The 25,262-nt window shown below is 36.3% G+C and overlaps 1 protein-coding gene across 3 annotated transcripts in view; it reads left to right on the top strand.

Moving 5' to 3' along the window:
* Positions 1 to 25,262, top strand: part of LOC150104378 (citramalyl-CoA lyase, mitochondrial-like) — a 284,487-nt gene that overhangs the window by 109,162 nt on the left and 150,063 nt on the right. For all 3 annotated transcript variants that reach the window (XM_090396962.1, XM_090396963.1, XM_090396961.1), the window contains one exon: positions 12,536 to 12,724. In XM_090396962.1, coding sequence (XP_090253088.1) covers positions 12,536 to 12,724 — 189 coding nt within the window. The remainder of the gene's footprint in view (positions 1 to 12,535; positions 12,725 to 25,262) is intronic.

Genomic DNA, 25,262 nt, shown 5'->3' with positions numbered 1-25,262 from the left:
TACGGCAAGGAAGGCAGCAGGAAACCACCTTGCTCATAATCATCTTCCTAGTATGCTAGCATATAACTATCCCCATCAGCTGTATGGCTGAGGGAATAGGATAGAATAGATAGAGCTGATAAAGGAAATGCCACTGTTCTGATGAACACTATGGAGTAAAAGCATAAATTTAATGTTCTACTCATGGGTAGATCTATCTACGCCATAATCAGCAGAGATCCAACTCAAAAGTCAGTGAAACCAGTTAGATAAATTTTGACACAAGCACTGTCTTCAAATACCTTTACTGTTGAAAAATTAAGTATTCATTATTTAAAAAAAATTTTTTTTTTTTTTTTGGCTAGATGGGTGAAGCAAGAATGCTTTTCATATTCCCCGTTATCTGCAGAGGACAATGTAAGGATAGGATAGGATGTTATTGAGCTATGACTCTGATCATGGCAGGAGGGTAACAGCAATAGCTGAGCCTTAGTTAGAACTTCATTGGCTACAGCATTGCCATCCATTACCCTCCCTGGGTACCCATTTTAGTCGTCTCGCATGACATGCATGGGCTACATGGCTATTCTTATCCTGGCCACCACACCCCGTGTGGTGGCTGGGATAAGTATATTCATTATGTTCGACCACCAGATATTTATAGTTTTCTTCTAGTGCACAGAATATTATGCTGTACCTATTAGATGCAAATGATAATTCTCTGTACATTAGACTCTCCAAATTGCATTGTTTTGTAAAATTTCTTTCTAGTCTTGCAAATTATAGGCTACTCCAGATGTTATGTTAAAAATAGCATTGATTTCAAGGATAAAATTAAAGTTCTGTGTGTGTGCTTGAAAGTGAAGTAATGATCTCTTTTGATTAGTTTCTTTATTCACCAACAAGCCACTTCAAAAAAACATTTCTCAATACGAGATTTCCTTGCAAATGTTAACTTATTTAAATTTATAACTAATCCAAAGTATTTTACCTGACAAAATAAGTTACACAAACAGAAGGAACTACTATGGGAAGTCCATTCTCTCCTGCATTGGCATACTATTTTATTGAACACCTAGAACAACACTTAAAGTACTATACTATATTATCTCAGCCTCATATTTTACTTTGTTTGTTGGTAATTTCTTTGCTGCCTGGTCATCACATCTAGACTGAATTAATAAAATATACTCAGCTTATAGTCTTTATGTAAAACAAAGCCACCTCTGGCAGATGTTCAGATTTTTATAACACTCACCTCTAGCAGATACATCATCTGTTACTCACATCATCATCATGCATTATGGAGGACAGGCATTAACAGACTCTTATATGTTGAGCCCACTTCATCTGTTCTACTGAATCCCTACTGTAAGAACTAAACGAAATAAAAATAACTGATTGTTAATGGATGTGAAGAACTCTAAAGAATCCTAGACAAATATCATCCCACATCAGATGTTAAAATGGTTTGCCATTCTCTACCTTAGAGGAACGTCAAAACAAACAGTAAGTTCTTCATAAGTTTATTATTATTGTTATTATTATTATTTATATAGGTATTCCATGGAGTCAAAAGATGATCATGGGAGACCCACTCTGTCTGTTAACACAGTACCTATCATACATCTCCCTAAACCTATTCACTATTGTGGTACTCACAACCATCTCTGGCAATCCATTTCACCCATTCACCACTCTCCAAGTAAGGAACCTAGTTCACACACCCTTACTAACCACACTCTTAGACAACTTCCAAGTGCGACTTCCTTGCTTTCCCCCCTACTCCCTATTGAAAAATTTCTTCTGTGTCAATCATATAGAATCCCTTTAGTAACTTATAAGTTTCTATCATATCCTCTCTCCTCTGCCTGTCATCTAAACTCTGCACCCCACACCCTCAATCTATCCTCACAGGAACATTCCACAGACCTATCACCAGCTTGATTACTCGTCTCTGAATCCTCTCCACCACCTCCTGATTCCCAAGAAATGCAGGTGACCAAATCTGTGCACAGTAGTCAACATGTGGCCTTTACTAGTCATTGTGCTTTATAGCAGTGCCGAATTCTCCATGCTTGCTGTGCAAGCTCTTCAATTGAGAAAGAAGTAATATTTATTTGTTAATAAATGCATGCATTTATAAGCATTCAATTTAGGCTTTTATTTTTGTAGACAGAAAACGTCTTAAGCTTGCGTGGCAATAATTGAGCTTTGCGTTGTGTATCGAAAGCCAATGCTTGCTCATCTAGTCAAAGCTACCTTGGCTTGCTCGGTCGTAGGAGCTTCCAGATCCTAGCTGCATCAATGTGATTTCATGCACACATAGCCATTTCTGCTCCCTTCTTAAACAAGCCATACGCAGTCAAAGTAGCTCTAGCTAGTGAGCTTCAGCCAGCCTTTACAAGTGTGTGTATTACTTGGGAAAATTAAGTTACAACCAACTTTTTATTACGATGTTATTGATCAGTTCATAAAGAAGAACCGTAGGGTCGAATTTGTATTCAAGTAGCTAAATTGAAAAAGATAATATATCATTTGTAAAATAAATGTTGTATTTGTATGATTAAATGTACATAAATTTCTAAATATATAGTTTTAAATGGTCAGTAATTCATTATTTCACTAATCAGACTTCAATCAGGGAGTGAGAACAAGAGCAATCATAAATTTCAAGACCCAACATTCGCCTCTGCTTTTCAGCAGCCATGTAATCCTGTGAGCTGTTTTTCCAACTCTTATGATATGTCCTCTGAATTTCAAATCTCTATCCACCATCACCCCCCAGATCCCTGGCCTCATCATTTTCCTGTAATATAGTACCATCAATATGATGCAAAGTGTGATCTTTTCATTCCAAAGTGCATTACCTTACATTTTACAATGTTGGCTTGACAGTCATTGTCCTTTGCCCACACTGTCAATTTATTTAAATCATCTTGTAAGATATCTACATCACTTTTATCAACTATTGCCCTCACTAGTTTTGCAATCCACTGAATATCTCTCTCCCCCCTTCAAATCTTCTGCTATACCATTAATGTACAAATTAAAGAGTAGTGGTCCTAGTACAGAGCCCTGGGACACTCCACTAGTTATCCTCATTTGCCTTGATTTCACTCCACCATACACCACCCACTGATGTCTGTCTAATAGCAACCTGATATCCATGCCACCAGTCTCATATCCATTCCCATTTGCTTCAACTTATATAATGGCTTTTAGTTATTTAATCTATGATTGATTAGTCTCATCCATCCCCTTAAGACAGGTAGAGTCCACTAATGAGGGGTTCACAACAAATTTAATGCGGCCAGTTCGTCACTCCTTGCTACATCCTGTAAGGGCTGTATTCATGACTAATCTGTGTGTGTTCACAGGGCAGTTTGTCTGGTCTGGAGGATGAAAAATCCGAATTTCTAGGTGAAAAAACCCCCTCCCTCCGTATGAGACCAGCTAACTCATCTTTCATCAAAAGAGACCAGATAAAGTTTCCTCACCTTACTGATGGGAATCGAACCAATGTCTTTCTGATCAAAGGGCTTCGTCTATATCAGGGGTGGCCGCAACATGGCTTGTGAGCTGCATGCGTCATGTGGCTCTTCACTCTCTACCAGGAAAAAATAAAAAAGAGACCAGATAAAGTTTCCTCACCTCACTGATGGGAATTGAACCCAGGTCTTTCCGACCAAAGGGCTTCATCAGGCTGCAACATGGCTTGCGAGCTGCATGTGGCTCGTGTTCACCCATCACACAGCTCTTCACGATCTTCCAAGAAAAAAAAAACAAAAAGAGAAGAGGAGACAACAGAAAAAGAGGAACAGAATAAAAAACGAGAGAAGAGGGAGAGAAAAAAAGGTTAATAAAAACTACTGCAATAAAAAAAGTTTAATTCGAAACACATTAAATGAAGTTTACTTTGAACAATTAGAATAATTTTAAAGTCAAAACATAAATTTTAGTTAGTTATTTAGTAGTAGAGGCCTTCTTTGTATCCATTTTCTTAGTAAGCTCTTTAAAATTAGGTGTGTAATTAGTCAAAGCAATTCTTACAATCTCATTCAAATGTTCATCATTTTAAACATTTAAATTTAATTAATTTAAGAGTCTAATATAGCATTTCACAGGAGTATGTGGTTCCAAAAATGGTGATCAGTTTTACTGCACATTGCATTCAGTCCTTCGTCCTCTTGAAGTTCCAAAAGCTCCAGTTCTGCAGCTGTGACATCCATCACAATTGGTTTTGAAATAAGACAACCATACTCAATCACGTTCGTGAGGAAAGGATTTTCTAAAAAAGCGAATGTTGGCTTAAGTTCTCGAAGATCGCAAAATTGATTGTGGAGTTCTTTGGCCATATCATTTAATTTGCTAACATAAGATCCAATTTCTAATTCCACTCCTGGCGAATTTGTCAGTATTTTCTTCAGACAGATGAAGTAATTGAAGGTTTTATTTTCCAAGTCTCTCTGGAAAAGTTGCAGTTTGCTTTGCAAGCTTAGCGCGGTCTTTGCAAAATCAGTTATTTGTTTTTCTTTCCCTTGAAGTGAAACGTTTAATATCTGCAGATGCTGGAAAACATCAGTGAAAAATACCATGTCTAACAATCACTGAGTGTCTTCAAGATGAGGGAAAATTTTCTCCTTCTCTCTAAGAAACTGTTTGATTGGGTCCAACAACAACAACAAAAAAAAATTGTTTAATACATTGCTAACTGAGAGCCAACTTACTAATCAAAACCATGATACATCATTAGGAATTTTGTCACAATTAAACTCATTGAGATAGCTTTTGAAATGCGAGTGTTTTAGTACTTGAATGAATAAAATTGACAATTCTTAGAACTACTTCCATTATGTGTTCAAATTTAAAGGACTTGGCAACTAGATGTTCCCTGTGAATAGTGCAATGTACAAGTAGGAAAGCATGATATTATTATTAAGAGAGACCTCCAAGGAGTCAGAGACGCATCGAGGGAGGCCACATGCTATCATACTTATTCTTGAATTCATTCACACTACTTGCAGTCACAACATCCAATGGCACTCCATTCCAATCAAGCACCCCCCTCTGAGAGAAAAATCTAGCCCTCACACCCTTCTTGGTGCACTGTAAGTCTCAATCATATCACCTCTCTTTCTCCTGTTTGCTAGTGTCTGCAGTCTACAAATTCTCAATCTGTCTTCATCATCAGTATTCCACAATCCTGATATCATTTTTAACACTCTCCTTTGTATTCTATATACTCTGTATATGATTCATCATTCTCAAGGAGCCCCATCAACCCTTTAGTTTTACCCCTCATAACCAGACCACTATTGGTTGCAATGCTGATGATTTTTTCACGTGATACCGAAGCTTTTTTAAGTGCGACATCGAGAGCTTCTTTGATGTCAGAGCCACATGTGGTATCTTTCAATGCTATGAAGTCCAATAGCTCTTCCTTGATGTCCAGGTTGTCAGATACAAAGCAGACACATGTAGCTAGTTGTGGTTTGTCCTGAATATCTGTAAATTCATCCAAAGCCAGACTAAATTTTGCGCAGTTTCTCAAGTTATGGTGTAAATTATTTACAATGTCAGCACTGACAGAAATTCTCCTTTCAATTGTATGCCTGGAGACTGGCATCGGTTCACTCAATTTGAGTAGTTTTTTATTATCTGGGTCTAAAACTGAAATTATTTCTGTAGTGTTCTTGACAAATTCTCCTTCCGTGTACAGACGCTTTGCCTGTGCAATATTAAATGCTAAAATAAAGCCAGCCTCGGTAGAAACATCAGCCTCTTTAGTAAACATAGACATCAATTTACTCTGACCATAAACTTGTTCTTTCAAAGTTGAAAGTTTAGTTTGTCTCAGCTCAGAGCCAAAAGAAAATTCTTTACTTAAATTACTGTAATGCGAGTCATAATGACTCTTGAGATTGCTGGCTTTGAATTGTGTAAGTGTTATTTGGCATATGGCACGCATTGGTTTACTTTATCATTTAACAAAAAGAAACTCCTCTTCCTACTCTGGCCTAAAAAAAGCACTAGAAAAATTGTTCAACGATAACAAGCACTGTCGATGGACTCGCGCAACAATATGTTGAACGATACCGATAGATGAGTGCCGGAAGTGTAACTAACGTGTTGTGGTGGGCAGGCATAGCTTCTGCATTTTCACCTCGCCATACACACACACACACTTACTCCTGTACCATTACATCGTTCAAAGGTTACAGCTCTTTTGAGTCTTACCGGAATTATTTTGGCTCCAAAAGGATGATAGTTGGCCACCTCTGGTCTATACTTACTGAGCTACAGAGGCTCTATTTAATCTATGCATTATTCAAATCATTATGGAAACATCTTTTCTATTCTTTACTAAGTATAAATTACTTCCCTGTCCACGTAAGTAGTGGATCTAGGGAGGAGATACAATTGTTGGTTTCTTTTTCTGTAGTGTTTGGTTTTCTAGAACTATCAGTTTGATTATGCACTTGGGTTAAGCATCCTGCATTAAAAAAAATGGGGTAAAAAAGAAAGAAACAACTGTACTCCTCCCCTTTCCTAGACACACTGGTTACAAAACTACCAAGTGGTTTGTTATCCTTTTTCTGTTTATTGAAACACACACTCAGACATACACTGAAAGGTACTTAAGTACTTACATTAGCAATCACATCATTACCTATATTTACAATAAAAGTTGAGCAGCTTTCAGATGTGAACTGTAGACTAAAATACACAAATATTATTCAAGAAAAAATGAAAGAGTTTGAGAGCAGGAACCAAACCTTGGAGATTCAGTGGGAAAGCCCTGAAGAAAACACTGATTGATTCAGGCAGAGAGGCATGTGGTGAGGTTGTCTGCAAGGATAGAAAAATCAGAACTCCATGCTGAACACAGGAAGTTAAAGACGCAGTGAAGAAAAAGAAGAAAGCATATCAAAAGTTCCTGGCAAATAAGTCAGCTTGTGCTCTTAGATAACACAGAGACAAATGTAAGAGAGCTAAACACTGTGTAAAACTGGCTAAACAAAAGTCATGAGAGGACTTTGGCAAGAACATGGAAAATAAATATCAAGAAGGTGGTAAAATAATCTGGAGATTGTTGAAGAAGCTCAGAAATGCTGTAAAGGGAATTAGAGATGATAAAGGTGACATGAAAACAGGAGAAAAAGATATCCTTGAAGTATGGAGTAATTACTTTGAAAAACTGCTAAATGAAACAAGCAGTAATGACAGCACAGTGATAAAAAAAACACTGACCAGGCACTCAGTGAGCAATGCATAGCCATACTTGAAGTAGAAAAAGCCATCAAAAGCCTAAAATGTGAAAAGGCAGCAGGAGCAGATGATATTCGACCAGAAATGCTTGAAGTATAGAGGTATAAAAGTCTTACAGTGGCTCCACTGCATAGTTCAGAAGGCCTGGACAGAGGGACGAATTCCAGATGATTGGAGTAGAGCTCTCATAGTACCCATAAATAAAAAGGGAAATAAACCTGAATGTGAGCATTACAGAGGCATTTCATTACTGAGTGTTCCTGGTAAGATATATTCAAGGTTGAGAAGGATTGTGGAAAAGAAGCTTGGTGAAGAACAAGCTGGATTCAGGCCAAATAGAGGCTTCCAGGATCAGATTTTCACTTTACGACAGATAGTTGAGAAATCATGGGAATATAACAAAGATCTGTATTTAAGTTTTGTAGATCTGGAAAATCATATGACAAGATGCTAAGTGAGAAGCTATTCCAAACACTACAGTTATATGGTGTTAATGGGGCATTATATCAAGCAATACTTAGTCTTTATTTGAGTTGTAAGTCAGCAGTTAGAATTGAAGGGAGTACAGGAAGATGGTTTAATGTTAAATCTGGTGTGAGACAAGGATGTACATTATCCCCTCTGTTATTCATTATCTATATGGATCACATTATGAAGGAAAGTGGTATTAAACCTGATATCAAAATTGGAGGTGTTAATCTCAGCTCTTTGCTTTATGCAGATGATGTTATACTTCTAAATAAATCCACTACAAGTCTGTAAGATTCCCTGACTAAATTGAATAACTGTTGTAATAGATGTTGTAATAATAGATATGGTATGAAGGTCAGCATTAAAAAGACAAAGACAATGAAAATAGGCAGAAACATTGAAAAGAGAGAAATTAGCCAAAACACTAAATTAGCTGTATACAAGACAGTGTTGAAACCAATTTTATCTTGCTGGGTTAGAAGTTAAACACTTGACCAAAGACTAGAGACTGCAAATAAGAGAGTCCCAAGAAAGATTATGGGCATGAACAGATGGCATCAATGTCAATATGATATTAAAAACAAGGATATATAGGAAAGAACTTGATATTGTCAGCATCCAGGAATGCATTAGCAAAGCTAATCTCAGGTGGTATAGTCACTTAAGCAGAATGGGAGAGGAAAGGTTAGCAAAACAAGTGTTCTCTGCCAGGTTGGCAGGAAAAAGACCCAGAGGAAGACCAAGATATAGGTGGATTGATACAGTAAAAAGTGCCTTAGAAGACAGAAATATAAGACCTGATAATATTGGACTCTCGACATTTAACAGACTGATTTGGAGGAAAATTGTAGATAGGAAGTTAGTAACGATGTAAATTTTTCGTGTAGTAGTATCATATTCTGTACACCCCTTGAGAGTATATATCAGGAATTTGATGATGAACATTACCTATTCCAGCAGTATAGCATCCTCAAAACACAGAGTTATGGTTTTTGTTCAAATGACACATCTCTTTCTACTGAACTCAGGTAGCTTTGCAACACTATTTTAGCCAGTAGCTACAACACCTATAAAATAAGCATAATCAACCAATGAACACACAAGATCACAGCAAACTGTTCTCATCCCTAATATTCAGGGTACATAGGAAAACATAGCTAAAGTTCTCTTTAAGTATAATCTTCATGTCACTTTCAAGCCACTCATCCAGCTAACAAACTTCATCCATTCTACTGAGGATCAGCTTTAATCTCTTATAAATCCTCATACTAAGAAATTATATTACACAAAAAATGTGTTATAAATTTTGTACAAATTAAATTGCAATACATTTTTGGCAAAAGTTACAAATTTCCTAAGGAGGCGGTTAAAGAATTAATGTGCAGTGCTTACAGAAAATTATGCGGAGAGACATTTCAGTATGGAATATGTCCACCCTGAACTGCAATGCAGCTCTCTCAATGTTGTATTATGCTTAGCACCAAGTGATTCAGGAGTTCTTGAGATCTGGTGAACGTGCTGGGCACTCAGTTTGATTAATATCCTTGGTCTCCAGAAGTATCTCCACTGCTTGAGAATGATGTGGTGTGGCATTGTCATCCATAAAAATGAATTCTTTGCCTACAGCATTATGGAACATGATGCTGTAGGCAAAGAATTTTTTGAACATGATGTTGAAGAATTTGTTGCAATATTGTTCAAAAGTCATAGTCCTCCCTTTTTCCAGCAGCACTTGTAGCTTGGTGCATCCATTAAGCACAATGCTTCCTCACACCATGATCCCAACACCACTGTATCTATTAATTTCAAGAACATTCTTGCGATGTAAGCAGTACCACTTTTGTGGTAAATCAAGTTTCATCTATAATTTTAGTCCTTTCTCTGATTATAGATGAAACTTGATCTGCCAATTTTTATCGATATGACACCACTGAAAACATGCTCTATGTTTTCAGTGGTGTCATATCGATAAAAATTGGGACTCATCTTTGACAGAAAACCTGCATGCTTTGTACATTCGTCAACTGAGAGAAAAGTGCAAGAGAGCATCAAATCTCCTTTGTACTCTATCCTGTACAGAATAGGTTGCTGATTGATTTTCATTGCTTTTTCTTTATTGTGCATGTATACATTCAAAGTTGGAATATGGGTCTCAAGTCTGTTGTTCTGCAAGGCATAATAACCTGCAATGGTTGGAATCCATTCATCATCAGGGTATAAGAATAGCTACTGGTGCCTTTTGCACATCGTCCACTCAGAGTATTTATGTCAAAACAAATCGATAAAAATTGGGACTTTGACAGAAAACTTGCATTCTTTGTACATTCGTCAACTGAGAGAAAAGTGCAAGAGAGCATCAAATCTCCTTTGTACTCTATCCTGTACAGAATAGGGTTCTGATTGATTTTCATTGCTCTTTCTTTATTATGCACATATGCACATATACATTCAAAGTTGGAATATGGGTCTCAAGTCTGTTGTTCTGCAAGGCATAATAACCTGCAATGGTTGGAATCCATCCATCATCAGGGTATAAGAATAGCTACTGGTGCCTTTTTCACATCGTCCACTCAGAGTATTTATGTCAAAACAAAATATGGGCACTATCACTTAGATGGAAACAGTTATCTCCTTTAATTATGCCTTAAAAATAAAGTCTTTTCCAGCGCATCCTATGTGGACTAGTCTATTTTCTGTTTTGGGAAACTGACTATCTCACACATCAGACTGCCATAAGTCCTTTTATTATTCACGTTAAAGCGCCTATGCAAGCTGTTAGCATGAATGTTAATAACATTGCCTGCCCCAAACATAACAGCATCCCTCCATCCTACAACCTCTCACTCTCGTGACATGAGGGTAATCGAAAGACATTGTACTACAGAAGTCTCATACTTCAACATCTGTCTACCTGCAATTGTTTAATATGCACAAAGTAGCTCACTCTGATTTATTGCCCGTCTATGATGATGGTTCAAGAACTAATATCTCTCTTTGCTTGCTGCTGTGTTTCCAGGCAGTATCTCCAACCAGACCCCACCTGATTACAGTAATTATACTGCAGATTATACTGCATACCATTTGGTTTGCATTTGTGCATATAATAGAAAATCACTATGAAAAATGTGTAATTTATAGACTCATTGAGTTCTTTAGGCTATCTCCTCTTGTGTGTATAATCCACATCCAGTGCTGTGTGAGATGTTTCACCTGTTGTACAAAAGGAAGACTCTTAAGTTTTGATATTTAGCGATATTCCAATGTTTCTGAGAATTAAGGGAAATGAGACTGCAGATTCTAGATCTACTCATTCTTTTTTCATGTACTGTTTGACAGTACCATATATAGATTACAGACAGTTTATAAGATCAAAGGTAATTAACCCAGTGGCAGTCATCATGGCGTTAAGAACTGACAAATTACATGATACTTAGCCTGAAATTAAGCATTAGCAGTCTAGTCAATGTAGAAACAAAAGAGAGAAAGTTGTTATTTCTAGGATCTGCATAGGTCAGTCATCTCATACATTATTATTTACTCAGGACTGATGACTTGCCTATGTGTGAAAAATGCAACATGCATCTTACATTTGTCATATTCTGGTGGAGTGTCAGCACTTCACATGAGAGAGGAATGAAATTTTTACCTCTTCAGCCAAGCCATATATACTCAGAGAGAAGTTATCAGACTCAGACAAATTGCATGACGTTTTTTAACTTTTTACAAAGAATTGATTTATACAAACATATTTGATTATAAAATTTTAATTATATGTAAATACTGCATTGCTTAACTTAATTTTTGAACAGACATATTATTTACTAATTTATCTCTATTTATTAATGCCTCGTGTAATGCTGTAACCTTTGCTATGGCACAGTATAACCTCTGCTATCATTGCATCAATAAACCAACCAACAAGTAGTCCAGTTGTGAAGATACTTAATGCACAAACTTCTTTTGCATACACTTGGATAAAGGATTAAACTAAGAATATAATTTTTTGCCATTTTTAATTTATAGTATAAGCAAGTGAAAAATCTTTCATTATCTATCTCTAATCCAGAAACATTTAATGATAAGGTGATACACCTTTATGCTACTTGTACAGTATATGGGAAATATATGACTTCTGTATCACTTCAACCTTTGTATCATTTCTGGGTATGGCTCTCACTAAGAGCTTCCTGGGGAGCAGAGTGGCTCTGCTCGGTAGTGGATTTTTGCCTGTCACTGAGTGGAGCCACCACTGTATTTCCAGCCCTGGAGTGATTCAGGTCAGGAGTGATAAGTTTAGTAGGGATCCTTTAGGGTTACATAGTGAGATTTAGAGTGATCTTGTAGAATCACTCAGAATTTTTGGAGAGGTATCCCTGCACTTTAACAAACCTCATTAAAAATATGGTCAAAACCAGGCTGGGTCATGGCCCTTCCCATAATGCATATTATTATACACATCCGAAAAGGGGTGTATAATGTATATGTATTACTATCACATAATGTGCTTTGCATTATGGGATACTAAGTCAATTGATGTGAAGTTATTAACCTCTATATACAAGTAGCTCAGTTGTGAAGATACTTCACATGCAAACTTTGTTTGTTTACATTTGGATAAAGGATTAAACCTTATAAAAGAATATAATTTCTTGGCATTTCTGTAATTTATTGCATAACAAAGTGAAAAATCTTTCAGTAGTTTGACTCTAGTGTCTAATTTTATTTTATTTTATTGTGTGTCTTTTTTTTTTTTTAATAATATCTTCAAGTATATTTCTACATTTATTTAATTCAGACTTCTTTTCATTATTAGGATGAAGCTCGACACACAGTTAAAAGGATGTTAGATGAAATAGAATTTGGCAGGACAGAATGTGCTGTCAGAATAAACTCTGTGGAAAGTGGTTTGGCAGAGGCAGACCTCTCTGTTGTGTTCCAGGCTGGAAGACTTCCACCAACAGTCATGGTACCAAAAGTGAACAGTATCCATCATGTGGAATGGGTAGGTGTGTAACCATTATTTTATCTTTCGTATATAATTTAAATATTTTAATCGATTATTATTATTTATTAGTATACTTTTTTTTTTGCTAACATCAATTTCATTTCCTTGTACAAATTTGTGGTTTCTAACTGAATTTTAAAAATCTCAAGTGAAATTTAACTGCAGACCAACATAAGAAAGTGGTACATAGGAAGATAGAAGATTTGAACCCTTCATAACAATAACTAACATAATTTTTGTCACACATTAGCTTTTATATGATATGCATTTTTTTATACTGATTACATGAATGAAAACAAAACCCTATTTGTTCTAACCAGTCAGTTATAAAAAATGATCCATTATGGGAAAAAATTACATTCACTTATTCGAAAGCAGCAGGTGACCAAAAGTTCTCTTTTTGTCACCTTCAAATGAAAGTCAACATGCAAGTTATGTCAATTTGAACAAGTATGGTTATGTCCTAAATAAATTATAATTGTTCTAAGCAAAGCAAGACAAGCAGCAGCTGACTTCATTTTGCTCAATGAATGTTGAGATGTATTCCTGGTTTTCCTAATTATTTGTAAACATTGATTTTGTTTATTTAATTATTTATTTGTGTTTGTGCATGAATGCATGTTTCTGTTGCATATATTACAAAAGCCACACTGCTTTTGTTATATGTGTGGAAATCTAACTTAAGCATCATCTCATCTTCCTTTCCCTCTTTCACCTTGCGGTGTCGAGGGTTAGTTAATTATCGGACCTCAAGCCGTTCACAGGATAAGGTGGTCAGCTCTACGCCCCTGTGTATCCTGTGTCTGCAGTGTTGAGTTCTCAAGGCTTGTTTATCTGCTTTGCGGGATGAAAAACCCCAGGATAAACTGGGGGGGGGGGGGGAACCCTACTATCCACACCTAAGATTGGCTAACTTGGCTGTGGCTGAAGAAGATCCTTCGGCTCCTCACATCACCGACGAGAATCGAACCTAGGACACTCCTTCCCCAGGCATATGGTTGCGAAGTGCACAGCCACTAGACTAACCGCACGGATGTTAAATTAAGCAAGATTACACTATTCTTTTAAAAAAAAAAAAGTACACAATGTGAATTCCTCATACAGTCTATTCTCATTATAGAATAGACTGTATGAGGTCTATAACAAACTTGAACAGAAAAGCAATAATAAACATACTACATGCATATGTGCGGTTCATTGTTGATTATGAATAGATATCATCCATCATAACCTAAATTTTAGATATTTACTGAAGGAGGATCATAGCTGATTGCAGATGAGATCTTGTTTTTTGTTACACTGAATTGGACACTGGACTTCTCTGAGCTTTATTAAATTTGTAAATTTGCCATTGATTTTGTTATATGACATTTTTCTTAGCCGAGTACTTAATGTTTTTCCTTTGTTGAATGAAAAGCTAGTCTTGCATTATATCCTATTCTGTTGTGAATGTCTTTGGCTTGGTTTGGTCTGAGTGGTTAATGTATTGCTCTCCAATCAGCAGGCTGTATGTTGATATTCTGCCATGGGCATGGATGTTTGTAATTGTCTTTAGGTTGGAGATAAATTTCATTTTTTGGTGTGAGACCACTGCATTGCTTACTGGAGGCCTGAAGTTGTTTAAAAAAGTTCCATGTTTGGTATCTATAGCAAGGTTTCCAGACCATGTAAAAAATTACAAGAAATAAAAAAAAAATGATTAAAAAAATCTCTTAGCCTGCCTATAGTACTGATGTACTATAGATTTACAACCTTTCATGGGTGGAAGACACATTTAAAAAAAAAAAAAATTCACATGAGTTTCACCTGTTATTCTGACTATCTTATATAATATTTGCCACAGGAGCCAAAAATTAAGAAGTAGATGAAGATGTTTTAGGTGATTTGAGGATATTATCTGCAGAGCTGTGAATGCCACTTTTGAGTCAAGCAGGTTAAGAATCACAGCTGTTTTATCTTTTACCTGTGACATGTTTAATGTATAGAAATGATGAGACCTTTGCAGTTAGTTTCTCAACTGTAGGATGATTCACTAGGTGTTTATTTATCATCATAATCAAATTCCTGATATATGCCTTCAAGGAGGTGTACAGGATATTATTACTAACTTCTTATCAACAATTTCCTGCAAATTAATGTTTTCTGTCAAAACTCCAATACTATTAGATTTTATATTTCTTTCTTCTAAGGCACTTCTCACTGTATTGATCCACATGTCTCTTGGTTTTTTTTTTTGCCATCTTGTCAAAAAACACTTGTTTTGCTAACTGTTCCTCTCCTATTCTGTACTCTACTCTTTAAGTGACTATACCACTGGAGATTATCTCTGTTGACACATTCCTGAATGCTAATAGTTTCAAGTTCTTTCCTAATATCCTAATTTTTAATAGGATACTTTCACTGATGTCATTTGTTCATTCCCTAATTTTTCTCATAACTCTCATATCTGTGGTCTCCAGTCTTTATTCAAGTGTTTCATTTCTGACCTGACTGTCAGATCCATGAGTTGAAATTGACTTGAACACTGTCTTATATATAGCTGGTTTAGTGTTTGGACTAATTTCTCTCTTATTACATATAAATTCTGTTGTCTGTTTCCATATTTAATTAGCCATCTTCACAAAAAGTTATTCCTAAATAGCTGAAATGCTTTACTTATTCTATAGGTTCACCATTCTGGATACAATTGATGTTTTCAGTGTCCTATTTTCATTGTCCTTCTCTTTTGATTGCTAATTTTCATTAATAACTTTATAACTTCAGATTTGTTCCAGTAGCTGACTTTTCGCTGTTCGCCCTGGTTCCTTGGCGAAAACAACGGGGGCCTTGTTTAACTGGGCGACGCCCCAGCCAGCATGAAATTTTGTCATGATGTACCATCGTTTTTTATTTTGGTTTAACTAATAAGAATACAACCCCAACTCAACATCACCAGAGTTAAAGATCGGTACTATCAACGTGAGAAGCCTGAATGGCAAAGAAATGGAGCTAGTTGAGGAATTAGATAAGTACCAGATCGACATAATAGGGGTGACTGAAACAAAAAAGACCAAAACTGGTGAGACCTTTCTGAGCAATAAATACAAAGTGTTATATTCAGGCAATGACAATCAAGGAAAAGAAGGAGTAGCCATAGGATTCAACACAAAATACGAGGCTAATCTTCTTGAATGGCAGTCAGTCTCAAGTAGAGTAATGTGGGCAAATATGAGAATGGAGAACTGGAAAATGAGACTTATTTGTGCCTATGGTCCCACAGAAGGTTCTACTAAGGTAGAAGTGGAGGAATTTTTTGAGGCTTTAGAAAAAGCAACTGACACAAGGAAAAAGGAAAAGTTGGTCCTTGTTGGGAATCTAAATAACAGAGTAGGAAATGATTGTGAGACATACAAAAATATTTTGGGAAAATTTGGAGAAAAGAGCAAAGCTAATAATAATGGCAAATATCTGTTGGATTTCTGCTCAGGACATGGACTGGTTATTACTAACACCATGTTCCAACATAAAAATGTGCACAAATTCACATGGAGAGAAGAGGCAAGGAATAAGAAAAGTCTCATTGACTATGTTATTGTTGATAGTGATGTTTTCTCCCTGGTGCAGGACACCAGAGTGTACAGAGGATTTGGAATTGGAAGTGATCACTATTTAGTCTTGAGCAGGATAAAATTGAATTTCGTATTGAAAAGAATAACATGTAAGAAAGTTTTAAAGCGAATAAAAGTTGAGCAGCTCTCAGATGTGAACTGTTGACTAAAATACAGAAAGATTATTGAAAAAAAAATGAAAGAGTTTGAGAACAGGAATCAAATCTTGGAGATTCAGTGGCAAACTCTGAAGAAAACATTGATTGATTCTGCCAGAGAGGCATGTGGTGAGGTTGTCTGCAAGGATAAAAAAATCAGAACTCCGTGGTGGACACAGGAAGTTAAAGAGGCAGTGAAGGAAAAGAAGAAAGCATATCAAAAGTTCCTGTCAAATAAGTCAGCTTGTGCTCTTAGAGAATATAGAGACAAATGCAAGAATGCTAAACACTATGTAAAACTAGCTAAACACAAGTCATTGGAGGACTTTGGCAAGAATATAGAAAATAAATATCAAGAAGGTGGCAAAATATTCTGGAGGTTGTTGAAGAAGCTTAGAAATGGAGGAAAGAGTGCTGTAAAAGGAGTTAGAGATGATAAAGGTGAAATGAAAACAGGAGAAAAAGATATCCTTGAAGTATGGAGTAATTACTTCAAGTAATTTGAAAAACTGCTAAATGAAACAAGCAGTGATGACAGCACAGTGGTAAAAAACACTGCCCAGGCATGCAGTCAGGAATACATATCCATACTTGAAGTAGAAAAAGCCATCAAAGGCTTGAAATGTGGAAAGGCAGCAAGAGTAGATGATTTTCGACCAGAAATGCTGAAGTATGGTGGTATAAATTACAGTGGCTGCACTGCATAGTTCAGAAAACCTGGACAGAGGGACGAATTCCCGATGATTTGAGTAGAGCTCTCATAGTACCCATATATAAAAAGAGAAATAGGACTGAATGTGAGAATTACAGAGGTATTTCCCTACTGAGTGTTCCTGACAAGATCTATGCAAGTATACTTGAGAAACGGTTGAGAAGAATTGTGGAAGAAAAGCTGGGTGAAGAGCAAGCTGGATTCAGGCCAAATAGAGGCTTTCAGGATCAGATCTTCACTTTACGACAAATAGTCGAGAAAGCATGGGAATATAACAAAGATCTGTATTTAAGTTTTGTCGATTTGGAAAAGGCATATGACAAGGTGATAAGAGAGAGAGAAGCTATTCAATACGCTGCAGTTATATGGTGTCAATGGGGCATTATATCAAGCAATACTTAGTCTTTATTTGAGTTGTAAGTCAGCAGTTAGAATTGAAGGAAGTACAGAAGATGGTTTAATGTTAAATCTGGTGTGAGACAAGGATGTACATTATCCCCTCTGTTATTCATTATCTATATGGATCACATTATGAACAAAAGTGGTATTAAACATGATATCAAAATTGGGGATGTTAATGTCAACTCTTTGCTTTATGCAGATGATGTTATACTTCTAAATAAATCCGCTACAAGTCTGCAAGATTCTCTGACTAAATTGAATAACTGTTGTAATAGATATGGTATCAAGGTCAGCAATAAAAAGACAAAGACAATGAAAATAGGCAGAATCATTGAAAATGTCAACTGTGTTGTGAATGGAGAACCTGTGGAACAAGTAAAACATTTCAGCTACTTAGGCACGATTTTTAGTGAAGATGGTAAATTAAATATAGAAATAGACAACAGAATCAGCAAAGCTGGTATGGTGGGAAGTCAATTGAATAAATTCATATGGAATAAGAGAGAAATTAGTCTGAACACTAAATTAGCTGTATACAAGACAGTGTTCAAACCAGTTTTAACTTATGGATCTGAGAGCTGGGTCAGAAGTAAAACACTTGACCAAAGACTAGAGACTGCAGATATGAGAGTCCTGAGAAAGATTAGAGGCATGAACAGATGGCATCAATGGCAATATCTTATTAAAAATGAGAATATTAGGAAAGAACTTGGCATTGTCTGCATCCAGGAATGCGTTAGCAGAGCTGATTTGATTTAATATCACACCACACCATCTTCCTGTACCTCCTTCATTTCTAGCTGTTGACTAACAATCCAAATATAGACTGTATACTACTTGATATAATGTCCCATTTAAACCATATAACTGTAGGCTCTTTCTTTTAAGGTTACACGGTGATCAGCATTCATATTTGTTAAATTAGGGACATAAAACACACGTGTTGAAAATATTATTTTACTGATTAATAATAAAATAATGACTTTACGTTTCGACTCCTGTATTGAGGTCATATTCAGAAGGATACATTCATAAGTATAAGAACAAGCTATACGCTGTTGCACTCTATACAAGTAAATTACATCTACGTTGTTAACTAATCTTTTTTCTTAGCCTGCCCAAAGATTAGCAAAACAAGTGTTCTCTGCCAGGTTGGCAGGAAAACGACCTAGAGGAAGACCAAGATATAGGTGGATTGATATGGTACAAAGTGCCTTAGACGATAGAAATATAAGATCTGATAATGTTGGAGTCTTGACAAGTAACAGACTGATTTGGATGAAAATTGTAGATAGGAAGTTAGTAATGATGTAATTTTGTCATGTAGTAGTATCATATCCTGTATACCCCTTCTAGGGTACATGGCAGGAATTGGATGATGATGATGATGAACTTTATAACTGCTGTACCAAATTTGGTACAGCAGTTATTCAGTTTAGTTAGGGATTCCTGCAGACTTGTACTGCATTTATTTAGGAATATAACAACATCTGTATATAGTTAAGAGTTGAAATTGACATCTCCAATCTTAATATCAAGTTTAATGCTGCTTTCCTTCATAATGCGATCTGTTATAGATGATGAATAACAGTGGAGATAATGTGCACTATTGTCTCACATTTGATTTAATATCACACCACACCATCTTCCTGTACCTCCTTCATTTCTAGCTGTTGACTAACAATCCAAATATAGACTGTATACTACTTGATATAATGTCCCATTTAAACCATATAACTGTAGGCTCTTTCTTTTAAGGTTACACGGTGATCAGCATTCATATTTGTTAAATTAGGGACATAAAACACACGTGTTGAAAATATTATTTTACTGATTAATAATAAAATAATGACTTTACGTTTCGACTCCTATATTGAGGTCATATTCAGAAGGATACATTCATAAGTATAAGAACAAGCTATACGCTGTTGCACTCTATACAAGTAAATTACATCTATGTTGTTAACTAATCTTTTTTCTTAGCCTGCCCTCTAGTGGGAAAAAATAAATAAAATAAACAAAAACTACAATAAACTCTGCTAAAGTCCTCACATACTAGGATTCTTCTGGAATTATAGAGTTATATTATGATTATCTTCTGGATTTGTACAGTACAGGTTGCTATTGAATGTTCAAGGGGGGGGGGGAAACACTTTACTAGGTTTTGTATTGAGATTTTTCTTCATGGTTGCTATGAAGGTTGTAGATGGGTCCTCCACATTCTTGGAATTGTTAGACCATCATTTTTATTCAGATTCGGATCATGTTTGACCATTTCACATGCTTCCTTGAATTTCCGCTCGAACCAGGTTTTGGTGCGGTGTAGGGACTTGGTACCTTCCCAGTCAATTCTGTGGTGTGTTTGGAGTGCATGGTCAGAAAGGCTGGTTTTTCCAAAATGGAGGTATTTTATGTGACGTTTGTGTTCATCCTTTCTGATTGGGATGGTTCGTCCTGTTTCCCCTATGTATGGTATGTTACATGTGCAATCTATTTTGTAAACCCCTGGGTGGGCTAAGTATGACAGGGGATCCTCGGAAGAGCTGAGTAGGTGTCTTAATTTTGTCGGGGGTTTAAAGGTGGTTTTGATGTTGTATTTGTGTAGTGTTCTGTATTTTTTTTTTTTTTTTTTTTTTTTAATAATATAACTGTAGGGTTTTGAGCAGCTTTCCTCTTGGCACCTTGTCATATGCCTTTTTCTGTGAAACGTAAATAAACTTCTTTGTTATATTCCCATGATTTCTCAACTGTTTGTCTTAAAGTGAAAATGTGATCATCACAACCTCTATTTGGCTCGAACCTAGCATATTCTTCACCAAGCTTGTTTTTGCACAATTTTTCTTAGTCTTTTCTCAAGTATACTTGCACATATCTTACCAGAACACTCATTCTAGTAATTCTCATGTAAGTCTTGCATTCCATTTTATTTTTATTTTTTATAGACGGCTACTATTGAAAGGTTTGCTCCAATCATCTGGAATTTAATTCTCTGAATAGACTTTCTGAATTCTACATTGTATAATATAGATTATAGCTATTGTATAATAGCTACCTTAAAACTTTTATACCTCTGTAAGGGGTGCTTAAGGGTCAAAGCTGTATAACTGAGAGGAGACCTCCACATAGCCTTTAAAGGAATGCGGAGAACCGACCAGGGCTTCTGACCTAATGTCCAATCCTCACCTTCTCGTGGTGCACCCTGTTGGGTATCTACTTTGATACTGAACGAACGAGGATGGGCTGGCAATTTGGGATTTAGCCGACCAAATTGTATTCTTATTGGTTAAACCAAAATAACAAATGATGGTACAACATGACAAAATTTCATGCCGGCTGGGGCGTCGCCCGGTTAAACAAGGCCCCCGTTGTTTTCGCCAGGGAACCAGGGCGAACAGCGAAAAGTCAGCTACTGGAACAAATCTGAAAACAAACCCCAACTCAACATCACCAGAGTTAAAGATCGGTACTATCAACGTAAGAAGCCTGAATGGCAAAGAAATGGAGCTAGCTGAGGAATTAGATAAGTACCAGATCGACATAACAGGGGTGACTGAAACAAAAAAGACAAAAACTGGTTAGATCTTTTATGAGCAATAAATACAAAATGTTATATTCAGGCAATGACAATCAAGGAAAAGAAGGAGTAGCCATAGTATTCAACACAAAATACGAGGCTAATCTTCTTGAATGGCAGTCAGTCTCAAGTAGAGTAATGTGGGCAAATATGAGAATGGGGAACTGGACAATGAGACTTATTTGTGCCAATGGTCCCACAGAAGGTTCTACTAAGGTAGAAGTGGAGGAATTTTTTGAGGCTTTAGAAAAAGCAACTGACACAATGAAAAAGGAAAAGTTGGTCCTTGTTGGGGATCTAATTAGTAGAGTAGGAAATGATTGTGAGACATACAAAAATATTTTGGGAAAATTTGGAGAAAAGAGCAAAGCTAATAATAATGGCAAATATCTGTTGGATTTCTGCTCAGGACATGGACTGGTTATTACTAACACCATGTTCCAACATAAAAATGTGCACAAATTCACATGGAGAGAAGAGGCTAGGAATAAGAAAAGTCTCATTGACTATGTTATTGTTGATAGTGATGTTTTCTCCCTGGTGCAGGACACCAGAGTGTACAGAGGATTTGAAATTGGAAGTGATCACTATTTAGTCTTGAGCAGGATAAAATTGAATTTCATATTGAAAAGAATAACTTGTGAGAAAGTTTTAAAGCGAATAAAAGTTGAGCAGCTCTCAGATGTGAACTGTAGACTAAAATACAGAAATATTATTGAAAAGAAAATGAAAGAGTTTGAGAACAGGAATCAAACCTTAGAGATTCAGTGGCAAACTCTGAAGGAAACATTGATTGATTCTGCCAGAGAGGCATGTGGTGAGGTTGTGTGCAAGGATAAAAAAATCAGAACTCCCTGGTGGACACAGGAAGTTAAAGAGGCAGTGAAGGAAAAGAAGAAAGCATATCAAAAGTTCCTGTCAAATAAGTCAGCTTGTGCTCTTAGAGAATATAGAGACAAATGCAAGAATGCTAAACACTGTGTAAAACTAGCTAAACACAAGTCATGGGAGGACTTTGGCAAGAATATAGAAAATAAATATCAAGAAGGTGGCAAAATATTCTGGAGGTTATTGAAGAAGCTTAGGAATGGAGGAAAGAGTGCTGTAAAAAGAATTAGAGATGATAAAGGTGAAATGAAAACAGGAGAAAAAGATATCCTTGAAGTATGGAGTAATTACTTTGAAAAACTGCTAAATGAAACAAGCAGTGATGACAGCACAGTGATAAAAAACACTGACCAGGCATGCAGTCAGGAATACATATCCATACTTGAAGTAGAAAAAGCCATCAAAGGCTTGAAATGTGGAAAGGCAGCAGGAGTAGATGATATTCGACCAGAAATGCTGAAGTATGGTGGTATAAGAGTCTTACAGTGGCTGCACTGCATAGTTCAGAAAGCCTGTACAGAGGGACGAATTCCCAATGATTGGAGTAGAGCTCTCATAGTACCCATATATAAAAAGGGAAATAAAACTGAATGTGAGAATTACAGAGGTATTTCCCTACTGAGTGTTCCTGGCAAGATCTATGCAAGTATAGTTGAGAAACGGTTGAGAAGAATTGTGGAAGAAAAGCTTGGTGAAGAACAAGCTGGATTCAGGCCAAATAGAGACTGTCAGGATCAGATCTTCACTTTACGACAAATAGTCGAGAAAGCATGGGAATATAACAAAGATCTGTATTTAAGTTTTGTCTATTTGGAAAAGGCATATGACAAGCTGCCAAGAGAGAAGCTATTCAATACGCTGCAGTTATATGGTGTCAATGCGGCATTATATCAAGCAATACTTAGTCTTTATTTGAGTTGTGAGTCAGTAGTTAGAATTGAAGGAAGTACAGGAAGATGGTTTAATGTTAAATCTGGTGTGAGACAAGGATGTACATTATCCCCTCTGTTATTCATTATCTATATGGATCACATTATGAAGGAATGTGGTATTAAACCTGATATCAAAATTGGAGATGTTAATGTCAGCTCTTTGCTTTATGCGGATGATGTTATACTTCTAAATAAATCCGCTACAAGTCTGCAAGATTCTCTGACTAAATTGAATAGCTGTTGTAATAGATATGGTATGAAGGTCAGCAATAAAAAGACAAAGACAATGAAAATAGGCAGAATCATTGAAAATGTCAACTGTGTTGTGAATGGAGAACCTGTGGAACAAGTAAAACATTTCAGCTACTTAGGCACAATTTTTACTGAAGATGGTAAACTAAATATAGAAATAGACAACAGAATCAGCAAAGCTGGTATCGTGGGAAGTCAATTGAATAAATTCATATGGAATAAGAAAGAAATTAGTCGGAACACTAAATTAGCTGTATACAAGACTGTGTTCAAACCAATTTTAACTTATGGATCTGAGAGCTGGGTCAGAAGTAAAACACTTGACCAAAGACTAGAGACCGCAGATATGAGAGTCCTGAGAAAGATTAGAGGCGTGAACAGATGGCATCAATGGCAATATCATATTAAAAATGAGGATATTAGGAAAGAACTTGACATTGTCAGCATCCAGGAATGTGTTAGCAGAGCTAATCTCAGATGGTATGGTCACTTAAATAGAATGGGAGAGGAAAGATTAGCAAAGCAAGTGTTCTCTGCCAGGTTGGCAGGAAAACGACCCAGAGGAAGACCAATATATAGGTGGATTGATACGGTACAAAGTGCCTTAGACGATAGAAATATAAGATCTGATAATGTTGGAGTCTTGACAAGTAACAGACTGATTTGGAGGAAAATTGTAGATAGGAAGTTAGTAATGATATAATTTTTTTCATGTAGTACTATCATATCCTGTACACCCCTTGTGGGTTCATGGCAGGAATTTGATGATGTTGTTGTGTTGATGTACCTCTGTATATGAGTATTTTGGGTCATATATCATCTACTCCAGTCGGTTTTCTACATTTCAAGTTTTTCTTGGCTTTTCTACTTTACTTATTGATATGTACTTCTGATTGCATTCCTTTTGAATGTATTACACCTCTGTGCTGTCACTGCTTGCTTCACTTAGGAGACTTTCAAAGTAATTACTCAAAACATCTAGAATATTTTTATGTTCAATTTTCATGTCACCTGTGTCATCTGATTCCTTTTACAGTAGTCTTTCCTTGATTTCTACTTTTTTTGAATAACCTCCAGAATATTTTCCCACATTCCTGATAGTTATTTTGTATTATCTTACTGAAGTCTTCCATTGACTTTTGTTTAGCCAGTTTTACATTTTGGTTCATTTTCTTACATTTTTCCATGTGTGCTGTCAGAGCATATTCTGACTTACTTGCCAGAAACTTTCAATACATTTTCTTCTTTTTCATCACTGCTTCTTGAACTTTGAGTCCATTATATTGTTCTGATTTTTCTATCCTTGAAAACAACCTTACAACATATTTGTCTGGTTGAACCAGACAAATATGTTGTAAGGTTAAAAAAAATTAGTGTTTTCATCAGAGTCTGCCACTGAATCCCCAAGGTTTGGTTCTTGTTTATTATTAATAATAATAATAATAATAATAATAATATCTGAATCATGGCACCTCCAGGGAGTCCAAGGACTCATCGTGGGAGGGCACACTACTCTGCTTCGCTAAATACATCTCATCCTATCCACTACTACTCAATTCCCCAACTATGACATTATTACCACCAATGGCATCTATCGCCCATCATCGCCAATAAGAGTATTTTTTTTGTCTGTAAATTGCTTGTGTTCTGTAGGTTGATTTATCTGCTTGCAGAATAAAAAACTCGAGTTTCCAGGAGAAAAAAACGCGTTACCACAGCATGAGATCGGCTAACTCACCTTCAACCGAAAAAGTCTACATAAGGATTCCCCTCGTCACAATGAGAATTGAACCCAGGTCTTTTCCATTCAAAGGATGCAATGTTCTGCTGTTCTTCCAGTAGCGCTACAGCGGCTAAATAATAATAATTATTATTATTACTATTAATTGACACCTCAAGGGAGTCCAAAGACTCATCAATGGAAGTCCCCCACTCCACTAGCCACAACTACATCCACACCAATGCCATCTACTGCCGACCACCACCACTATTTTCACAAACAATCACAACATTCATTTATGAATCCTTAT

The sequence above is a fragment of the Typopeltis vanoorti genome, chromosome 8 (genome assembly GCF_054136105.1).
Source record: "Typopeltis vanoorti isolate ZY-2024b chromosome 8, IOZ_Tvanoo_1.0, whole genome shotgun sequence".
Taxonomy (NCBI): Eukaryota; Metazoa; Arthropoda; class Arachnida; order Uropygi; family Thelyphonidae; genus Typopeltis; species Typopeltis vanoorti.
The sequence above is the reverse complement of the archived record's forward strand: the minus strand, read 5'-3'. Positions and strand labels throughout refer to the sequence as shown.